The following is an 11,747-nucleotide window of genomic DNA, read 5'->3' as shown; positions in this document are numbered from 1 at the left end:
ATATATATATATATATATATATATATATATATATATATATATATATATATATTTATATATATATATATATATATATATATATATGCATACCTATATAAATCTATACTATGTCACCATAAATCTATACTGAGCACCATCTTTATCTGGTGATCAGTATTAGATCATTATTTTATTTATGTGAGAAAAATTGGCTATTTTTGACATTTCATACTCTCTATACGAGTTATATATTAATAATACTGTTAGAATACAAATGCTTGGTATATATATATATATATATATATATATATATATATATATATATATATATATATATATATATATATATATATATATATATATATATATATATATATATATATATATATATATATAAATATGCATACCTATATAAATCTATACTATGTACGTAAACACATATAACAGTATACAGTATAAAGTTGCAACACTCATCAGTTTGTTCAAAAATTATAGACAATTAAGAATTATAGACAATTAATTTGGTAAAAGGATACATCTGAGCTCGACGTTGGAGAATCACTGTCGTCGACATTAATGTTTATATACATATATCTTGATATAAAATGGTTCACGATGTGCAATTAAGGGAAAGAAAATGGTTCGTGCAAGTTAAAGTGTCAAACGCTAGAAAGGTGTGTATCTAAATTAGAATTGATAATATTTTTCATTCGAGAGTATTAGAGCCAAGAAACGTGTTTGGTCGTGTCTATTGGTTGATTGTGGAGCACTTGACATTATCGTCAAAAGGTTTATCTATGCGTAGCCACTACGTTTGACTCAGATAAGGACAGCCCTTTTGCTTTTACCATTATATTATAGAATGTAAAGTGGGAAAGATTCAAAACTACATTACAAGACTGTCTATTGGAATCAGTCAACGATTATTCCTGGTTGTGATTGGGATGTCAAAATCTAATCTATGTATTCATTGTGTACTTTGTAATAAGATATGACAGTATAGGGCCTACTGATATTATAACCCGTGATCAATTGATCACGTATCGGTCACTGGATTCGACCTCGAATCTGAACTTGGCAAAAAAATAACTTTTTTCTAATAACTACAGTAGACAAAACAACCTGAAATTCCTATACGTATGAAATTGAAAATACGTTTCATTACTTAAGTGATCAATGTAATCTACATATACGTCATGAACACCGCCTTCATCAAAGGGAATAAAAACTATAACTACATTATTACGTTACCTACTACATATACCATTTGTGCACTTTTTATCAAGAGTTTCTATAAATCGATGATTTCACCAAAGCTACCAATCGTTCATAAAATCCGCCGTGCCACGGCGCACGTTTTGGAATGAATTTCCAAATAATCCCTTGTTGGGATGAATATGTCGAAAACTCTACTGCAGAAAAAATGCGAATCAGAATATCATTAGCACAAGTGAAAGTAGATGCATTATCAGAAATGAGCTGTCTAGGTACGGACCTACGTGACACAAATCTCTTAAATGCTAATATGACTTGTTCTGTAGTAAGATCTGGCACAAGCTCTAAATGAACTGCACGGCTCACCGCGCATGTAAACAAACAAACGTGAGTTTTTACATAATCTCCACTTTTCGATCTTACGAACAAAGGCCCCAGATAATCCACACCTGTGAAATGAAAGCATGGTACTTCTGTGATGCGAGATATAGGCAAGGGGGTGAACGGAAAAAATGGCCAAGGAAAAAATGGCCAAGGAAAGAATGGCCAAGGTATTTGCCTAGGAAAAATGGCCGCGGAAAAAAAGGCCAAGGAAGATTACAAAGAAAACTAACCATCATTTCATTGACATAGAAGAAATCAAATGCATTGCTGTTTTGACTTGTCACTTTTTGAGATTATTAGACCTATTCCTGGATTAGTTTACTTGGTAAATTTTGATGAGTATATCTCACTTCGATGTTATCACTACACTACACCAGTTTGCGATATAAATTACCACACAATTTCAATGCACTTACCTACGATAAGACAGTCTTTGCCCTAATAGCTTACTTAGATGTTTGAAATATTAATTTAGTTAATTTATTAAATTTAAGTTTATCACTATTAAGTTTATCCATTGCCCACTTGCATGATAGTTCCTGATATATTCATTATACGTAATGAAATAAAATGTAAGTTCATCAAAATTCCGAACTCATTATACCGATTTTAATTGTTTTTAGCCCGATGAAAAATAAATGATGTCATTAAATTGAAAGCTTAAAGTTTATCAACATTGTCAGTAGTTCTCATAAATTTTCCTTGGCCTTTTATTCCATGGCCATTTTTTCCTAGTCAAATACCTTGGCCATTCTTTCTTAGGCCATTTTTTCTGGCCATTTTTTCCTTGGCAATTTTTTCCTACATTCAGGCAAGGGTGGAGGAAATGGGAGCCCGTAAGGTTTACATGATAATTTGCGACATACAACACATTTTCTAAGTATGCTCTTTACAAGTCGTCGAATCTGCGGAATCCAATAGACCTCTCTGAGTTTTGCGATAGTAAAATTAACTCCAGAATGAAAGTTGTAACAATGCTCTCTGTACACTATCAAACGAGTAAGGTAATGATATCTTGGAAGTAGTATTGGAGTCTCAGCAGAATCGATAATAGGGGCATTTTGCAATCTCCCTCTACATCTTATCAAATTATCTTTACCTATATATAATTGTAATTGATTGACAATGGCCAAGCAAGAACCTTTGTTACCCTGAACCTTCGCCAATTGTTCGCGTACCTTTGGAAACACGGTAACGGTGCATCGAAAACATCGGCATCAGTATCAGTGGACATGACATGGATTTCAGAATCATCAATGGCCATCGAAAGGTATTCCGGCCTAACATTGCTAATTAGCCAGTCTGGACCATGGAACCAGAATCGATAGTCACGTAGTTTAGAACAATCAACACCTCGAGTGAGCAAATCAGCAGGATTTTCATCAGACTTACAATACCAGCGGGTACTCTCAACCAAAGATCTTATTTCATACACTCTATTCCTAAATGAATTCACTTAATTTCTTTTTAGACTCAAGCCATGATAATACGATCTGGCTGTCTGTATACATATATATATATATATATATATATATATATATATATATATATATATATATATATATATATATATATATATATATATATATATATATATATATATATATATATATATATATATATATATATATATATACATCGATATTTGGAGCATTCGCGTTTGACACGGTACAAATATAATCAGTCAACCTTGACGCTATCAATGCTGCAATTAATTCTAACCTTGGAATAGTAGTTTCTTTGTTAGGAGCTACCCGTGATTTAGATGAAATCAAGATACATTTATCACCACACTTCAAATATGAAACTGCCCCATACGCAGATTTACTGGCATCAGCAAACGTATGTAATTCTAGCTGTGCATTTTGATCACGGCCGGCAAAGTAACATCGAGGTACCGAGATTTCTGGAAGATTGCTTAGATCACCAGCTATTTCTCTCCACCGAGAACACAAAACTTCTGGCAGGGGATCGTCCCAGTCGTAAGAATCTTCCCAAAGACTCTGAACAAAGACTTTTGTTTTAACAGTTACTGGGGTGAACAACCCTAATGGATCGTAGATCTTACTCATGTGTCTCGTTACTGTGCGTTTCGTGATAGGTGTACCGGGTTCTAGAGTATTGATAGATCTAGATTTTAATGATAGACAATCGGATTCGGTATCCCAAGTAACACCTAAAATGTCTACAGTTAATGACTTCTCTAAGACGCCATCACTTCGAGCGTGTTCCCTCAATGCAGAACAGTTCGAAGACCAGGAACGTAAATTGAAATGACCTTCAGAGAGCACATCTCGGGATCGTGAATAATATTCCAAGGCCTCTTCCTCATAATCTACGGGGGAAACTACATTATCCATGCAAATGTTGTGTATCAAATCGTTGGTAACAGAATTCAAATCATTCTGTAAAAGGAACAAAACTGTACTGTTTAAAATGAAAGGCGAGCATGTCGCACCAAACAAAACCCGTTTAAAACGGTATACCTCCAAGGGTGAATTTTGATCGGTTGGATCTTAAGGCCATAAAATTCTAGTCACGTCACGATCACGTGGGTGTAACCCAATTTGTAGAAATGCTTTTTTCTATGTCAGCAGTTAGACCTATTTTACCGAAGCGAAATCTCATGAGTATTTGAATTATTTCATTGAACAACGAAGGGCCACTATTCAAACGGTCATTCAAACCTGAGGCGTTTTTGTGAGCTGAATAGATTAGGTTTTGATTAGCTAGTGCAATTAGGTGCAATTTTGATTGATTAGCTTTGGTCCACAAATGAGCAGTTTAGTTACTACGATTAGGTAACATGGCTGCCTCCATGGACAACAAGAGTTCAGCGCTTCTTATTATCAATGAGCTGCTGAAAACTGACAAATACCCAGACCAAAATAAAAATGGGAAGATTACAGCCGTCAGGAATAATCTGTTATGCCCTACGAGTTCCAGTATATTTCAGAAGTAATGAAACATACAAAAAGTATCTATAAAAAACCGCGGAAAAAACTGTTGAACCATATAACGAAGAAGAATTCACTCCGCCAATATAATTTTTGTAAACCGGTCTAATCGAATCGCCTAAACACCTCCTGGGACGATTAGGAGAATTTGCCTAATCAGTTTATGTAAATCGTCTCACAAATGTACCGATTAGCCTAAACACCTTGGCTCACAAATGCGCATAATGGCTAATCGACCTAATCGAATCGGCTCACAGAAACGCCTTAGGATTATCGCCTACTACAACTATAGTTGAATACGATACGCACAGGCGTCGTCGCTGACTGTTTGAACTTTTCCAACATCTCAGGAGATTTCCTTAATCTATCAATAGTTGAATGCGTTCTATTCACTATCACGTCAAAATTTGACGGCAGAACTGCAGACGGCAGAATTTTCACGCCATGGCAATTTAGCGTAGTATGTATTGTCATGCTTTTCAATATAATTCGTGCAATAATGTTTAACAAATTCTTTATCATTATCAAACGATGAATTTGGCATAATTCCAATGTTCTCCAATCACCAACTGATTCCGGAGTTTTTCCTGCGCTTGTTAATCCACTCATTACAGCTACATGACGATCAGCAAAAATACGGACCGGACCACAACCCAAATAGCCCAATTTCGAACTAATTGCTACAGGACCAACAGACGATTTAACAATACGACCTGTCACAAATTCATAATAGAAGTCCGACCCGATTGACACCAGAACATGAATCTTGTCAGAATTTATAGTGTCTGCAAATTGCAGCGATTTAAATTCTGGAATATCTCTGAATGTTGTATTCACTGATATAGGCTGAGTAATTTCGGGTACTACCAATGCTTTCACAACTACACAGCTATCATTGCAACGGACATTCAATGTTACCAAATCTGATGTACACTACGTTTATCAGATCCAAAAACAGACATGCTTACTGTCTTCTTCCTAGCTATTGGAAGTCATAAATCTTTGGCTAATTGATACGTAATAAACGTCCGTTGCGCCCCATCGTCAAAAAGCAAATTAGCAATAATTGTTTTATCAGTACCGGAAACTTCCGTCACCGCAGTTTTTAACATAACAGTATCTAATAACTTAGCACTAGTGGTTACAGCTGTGGTTTCAAATTCTATCAAGGATATATTTTGGTTTGATTGACAGGCTCCTCTTTCAACCACTGGATTAGTTTGAGTTGCTGCATTAGATACGATTAATGTTTTTTGATTAACTCTACCCGGTTCACTAGAGCTAATGTCAGCATGATTTCCGGTACCAGGCCCCATGCGGGATACCGCAAAACACAAACTACCGTCGTTTTTTGCAAAACTTACATGAAACTTCTGACCGACAATTACTCACTCTATGCTTTCCAAGGCAATTAAAACACAAGCCTGACTTCTGAACGATGTCCTTTCTCTTTCTAACGTCGGTAACATAAAAACAATCTGATGGCGAAGGAGATTTACTACAGTACACACAGTTTCGAGTAACATTCCTGACGGGTTTCGAATCAACAGATGACCAAAACGATTTTGTAATAATTCAACGGCACTATCATAGTTATAGGAAGACCGTCAATGCAACTTCTGGCGTCACCACTAATTTGACCGAGCAAATAACTATATTTCTCAATGTAAAACGCTGAATTATTATGCACTGTTGATTCAAACAACCTCCAAAAGGTAGACCATTCAAGTAGATTCCTGGAAAACGTGGGCAATTTAAGCGTCGGAAGTGTGGATTTTCGAGTTGTTCTTGAGTTGACCACCGGATCTGCGTCATTTAAAATCATCGTGACTTGTCCCCGCTGGGCTGTCCTCTTCCGCACAAGGCATTTGTAGGCTTCGCTTTGCCGTCCGTCTTCTAGCATCACGTACTTCCAGGCTCGAGGGCTCGAGGGACCAAAAATGTAGAATAATCTGCGACGATCGGGCTCTCAAACAGGCGCACTAAAGACCAATAACACGCACTCGTATATCGCAGATACAAATGACATAGAATTTATTCCCAATACCGTATTTTATTAGATACAAATAATGTGAGTAATAAACCGTGAACTAACTCGACCATAAACCGTAACAACAGGATATACAGATAAGTTTGCTTCAGTTTTCCCGGGCGAGAATTCAAAACTTTTGGTTTTCTCACCCGAGAATTTAAAAAGTTTGGTTTTTTCACGCGAGAATTCAAAAAATTAGGTTTTCTCGCGCGAGAATTCAAAACCAAAAAACGGGCCAATGTGAAAATTTCTTATCGTTGCTCTATCCGTACAGAAATTTTTTTTTTATGGCCTGAATCAGCCTCCATAATTATATACATTGTATAACCATCGTATTCTGTTCATTTATCCGGTGATATAGCGCCCAAGTCAGAAGCGATCAACTCTGATAACCGTTCAACTTGGATGTCTTTTTAAATATTTTTGTAATACTATGTGTGAAAAACATAACATCCAACTCGGATATCACTGAAATCGGACACATTTTCACGGTCCCAAAAGATCCCATTTGAGGGAAATTTACTGTAATACTAGTGGACTTTCTAAGTCACCGAAAGCTGCAAATTGGAGTACAAATGTCCCCTTCTGTGGATGTAGCTCATGTCAAATATAAGTAATAACTACGATAGTTGACGCCTGACCAAAAATACCATTAACTTTGCACATGATCTCAGTGTTTCCCAACTGCAAGCTGGAAATTGTCTATAAAATAAATTCTTTCTTTAAGCAATTGGCAATTGTCGATAGCTGGATATTTGATGTGCCTTCATATATTGTGCCTGGAAAAAATGTTTCATAAGTTAAATCACGAAGTGAATCTACTTACTTCCTAAAAATCATAGTTGAAGAATTAGTTTTTTTACGATGGCATCCAAAGGACTAAAATCATATTTTTTATTTCCATTTTCCCACCACTCGCGCATTTGGAAAGGCACGGGCGTCCGTCATACATGCGCCAACTGATAAAACGCGATGATGAAATTGCCAAATATGGAGGAAAATGACAAAAAAGTAACAATAGAAATTTATGAACACTGTCAAAGTTTTTACCTATTTTGCTGTCGCGATAATATTTTTCAATCGGGTATTGTTTAGAATATCCAGCACCACCCATCCACTCGATGCACTTGCTGCTTGTGAGAACGGCGACCTACACCAAAACGGATTAACATGTTTTGCAATAAAAGATAAAACATCTAACTCTAACAATTATTACAACAACAATGGAACTTGCCTCTGAACTAAGATATTTTACCATGGCAGCTTGCTTTATAATTGTAAATCCAGCATCTCTTTGTCGAATAGTATTATAGGTTAGAGCTCTTACCGCCTCGATTTGTGTGCTTATGTGTGCGATTTGATGTTGCATGCCCTATAAAACACCCATATATACATGCGTTTAAAATCGCTACAAATACATGTATGTACAAAATCGAAAAACCTCCAGAGCTACCTGGAAATCAAAAATCTTCTGCCCAAATTGCATTCGTTCTAGTGTGTATGGAATGGTTCTTTGGAAACAGCCTTCAGCTAAGCCAAGCATCTGTATATCATAGTTTTCCAAGTGAAATACATTACATTAATCATTTAATAAAAAACTGATGATATTTGTTGATAGTGAACCGAAAACAAACTTTGCCTCACCTGTGCGGCGATAGCGATTCTGCCCTCATTCAGTGTTTCGATTGCTATCTTGTATCCATTACCTAATTTACCAACTATATTACTTTCAGGTACCTGAATAGAGCCGAGGATTTGTATTATTGTGCATAATGACTGGTGAAATGAAAAAATATAAATAATTCACAGTCGGCATTGGATGATTATTCACTATTTTTGAGTCCCAATTCGTGTTTTTCCAATTCAATTCACTTAAAAAGTTAAAGTCATCGTTTGAATATGTCGTCAACGCATGATCGTCTCAACTATGACGACTTAATGGTCAAAAGCTCGCTAAATTGAATATAGCGAAGAAACATATTTAGATGGAATATCATCACAAATAATAAATATGCTTCTGACTCCAATGGTATTGCATTACAGAGAATAAGTATCTTAATCATTAATTTTCAGCATAAGTGCTTGCTGCTTACAGGTGCACGTTTTTGTGCTAATCTTGTCGTCCACTTCAGACAAACACATAGTCATCACTTCCATGCGTGTTGTTCAGAGATTAAGTTCTTATTGATAGGCTTTTGTAACCGTGAATAGACACTAATAAACAGACTAAATATACTTATTTATATACACTTAGCTATACCTCACTTGATTTTAAAGGAGTTATTTTAAGAGATGAGCCCTGCAGAGTCTGGAATAATCTGACAGGTTCCAGCCTTATCACTTCACACGTCTTGTGGTAATTCATCCTTTTGGAGTTTTATAGAAATGTCTGAATGTTTACTATTGTGTGCAGTTCCAACCATTTTAGATGACCCGATAAACATATATTGGTTAGCATACTGTAGATTCGTGAAATCAGTGAAATAATCAATGTTGTTTTTATACACTCTTTATAGGCAATGGGTACTGAGAAATACATTTGCTTTTGTTAATTGACCGAAGTGACGTCATAAAACAAGGCGCTGCCGCAAATTTATCATGATTTGATGCTAATTTGATGTTAATTAGTGACCTTTTTCCTATCAGGCCGATCTTAGGTCGTCATATATGTACAAACGTATCATTTCGATGACAGATCACAGAAAGTAAAATTCAGATAGCATATGACCTATAAGCGACTTTGACTGTAGTACGTATATAATTTTCAAATTACCCTGACATTATCCAAATGGACGGGGCACGTACTGGAGGCCCGGATTCCAAGTTTGTCTTCTTTTTTCCCTAGTGAAAGTCCTTCCGTTTCACGATCAACTATGAAACAAGTTATTCCCTTATAGCCCTAAAATGAAACACGAAGAATGAGTTTGAATTATTTTGCTCTTACAGCGGTGATTCCTTTCCAAATTCACCGATGTGACTAATACGCATCATCAAAAATGGTATTATGAATGGGTGCTCTACAATGCATCCTTACATCCTCTGGTTTAGCATTTGCCATGACCAGAAACATTCCAGCATGTTCCGCATTCGTTATCCACATCTTTGAACCATTTAGAATGTAGTGGTGGCCGTCTCTTTTCGCTGTAGTCTTCAGCGCGAACGCATCGCTGCCCGAGCCTGGCTCAGATAAACAGAAACTCCCGACCTGAATGATAAAATAGAATCCAATATACATTACACGTTGAATCTTTACAATCACAGCTTCCTTAGTATATCTCACAATAATGAATTAACTAAGATTGTTCATTAGAGAAATATTTCGGGTTTTTACTACCACCCTTCGTCAGTTTGAAGGCTGTCATTATGGGATTTTATGTTTAATGTGAATATGTTCCCACCACGTTTGTTGCCAACTGTGGTAGATATGTTTTCTTTTGTCCTTCGTTTGCGTATTTCAAGATGATGGAATTGATAAGAGTATTCTGTACATCGACCATCGCACTGACAGCTGGGTCAACCTTAGCAACTTCCTCGATAGCCAAATTAGTGGCCATGAATGTCGAATCTGTACCGTCGTATTTTGTTGGTATTTCAAGAGCCATAAGCTGAAATTCATGTTAAAATTTAGTTCCATAAATTAACCTGTCGACTATTCGATGATTTACAGGAGTTATAACACCTCATTATATTTTATAAATATTAAAATCCCGAATTCTTAACGTACCCCATTATCAAATAAAGCTCGTATGACAGAACTGTCCATCTGAGACTCTGCATCCATTTTTCCAACGAGAGGTTCAATTTTTTCCTTTGCCATTTTTCTAACTGCAATTATTCCCGGCAATTATTCCATAACTACTGTCAATTTACTTGGTGAATTGCTCGGTTATTTTGGCAATTTAAAGTCAATACCAACGCCATTTGGTTAACGTATACTAGGACAATCGAATTGCCTTGAAACGCATCATGATCATAGAGACACTAATTCGCCGCCGATATTAAGCCCTTTTCCTCGCCCCTACCACGCATTCATACTTTCTGCAATAACTGGTATTATTAACTCGGGGCCTAACTATTTTCAATCGAAATAACCCGGCCTCGGGTTTTAAAATAGTTCCAGTCTATAAAACTGGGCCCTGGTTATGGGTCATAATGGTTCAACGACAACGATCACACTGCATACGGCAGTTTATAAACGGGATAGGTAAAAAATCTATGACATTATTATAAAATCGGTCGAGGTGTCTTCAAGAGAAAGATCTTTCCGTTAACGGACAATCGGAAAGACAAGTGAACGCGAATAGCCTCCTGCTGGGGCTATGGGAGTGAGCTAAAATGTGCAAATTGTCGATTTTCACGAAAAACAATCGCTGCAATTCTCGATTCGGAATAATTACATTTGGGCTGTAGTTGAGTCAAGGGTGGATAAAATCCGTAAAAGCGTATTGAAATTTTTCCGAAATAACTTGATTTTCCGTCTACGAAAAAGAGATGAAAAGAGAGGAAATGGAGACGAATGGTGAATTAACTATTCAGCCCACAATGTACTGTATAATTTTACTCACCGGATTCCTGTAGCATCTTCTCCTCGTCCGAAAGCTCTGTTATGGGTGGATGCAAAGTGGTCATATACCGTGAATCTCTGCTGAATTCTGTACGGCAATTTAGCTTTAAAATAATTGTGAATCATATATGTATACTACAATCGCTATCATAAATAGGCTATACATACTGTTGTCCCGCTTCGACGGTAGACAATCAAACCCCGGCAAGCGAGGATGGATCGCCTCTAACAGGGGTAAAGTGATCAAGCGCTTATCCTCGGGTTCTCGGCACCCCTGAGGGCGATGCAACTTTCATTGACTGGTGAATAAGCCCCCAATATTTTGCTCCCTCAAAAATATAGAATGGGCCAATAGAAAATGTTTCTCCACAAATTTAATTTATATATATATATATATATATATATATATATATATATATATATATATATATATATATATATATATCAATTGGATATCAATTATTGAATTGAATATTGAATCTCAGAAGAGAAAGAATGAGAATTATGATAAGAAAAGACATCATTTAATTCGGTAGTAATTCGACGAGCAACTCACCATTAATCTTGAAATCAATCGCAGCATTTTCCCGGTTCCCCTGTATCAGTGTCTAGTAAA

At 36.3% G+C, this 11,747-nt stretch overlaps 1 protein-coding gene across 2 annotated transcripts; it reads right to left on the bottom strand.

Moving 5' to 3' along the window:
- Window positions 1-6,616: 6,616 nt before the first annotated feature.
- Window positions 6,617-11,747, bottom strand: LOC141899404 (short/branched chain specific acyl-CoA dehydrogenase, mitochondrial-like). Of its 2 annotated transcripts, none has more exons than XM_074785676.1 (11): window positions 11,688-11,747; window positions 11,133-11,235; window positions 10,292-10,392; window positions 9,966-10,172; window positions 9,602-9,772; window positions 9,341-9,466; window positions 8,212-8,304; window positions 8,021-8,110; window positions 7,802-7,939; window positions 7,618-7,717; window positions 6,617-7,258 (listed from the first exon to the last, which is right to left on the bottom strand). In XM_074785676.1, exons 1-11 carry the CDS (start codon window positions 11,712-11,714, stop codon window positions 7,188-7,190), a joined length of 1,227 nt encoding a protein of 408 aa, XP_074641777.1. In that variant the 5' UTR covers window positions 11,715-11,747; the 3' UTR covers window positions 6,617-7,187. The 2 variants fall into 2 exon arrangements, with proteins under 2 accessions (XP_074641777.1, XP_074641776.1); XM_074785675.1 differs by having other exon boundaries at window positions 7,161-7,346.

The sequence above is a fragment of the Tubulanus polymorphus genome, chromosome 2 (assembly GCF_964204645.1).
Source record: "Tubulanus polymorphus chromosome 2, tnTubPoly1.2, whole genome shotgun sequence".
Lineage (NCBI taxonomy): Eukaryota > Metazoa > Nemertea > Palaeonemertea > Tubulaniformes > Tubulanidae > Tubulanus > Tubulanus polymorphus.
The sequence above is the reverse complement of the archived record's forward strand: the minus strand, read 5'-3'. Positions and strand labels throughout refer to the sequence as shown.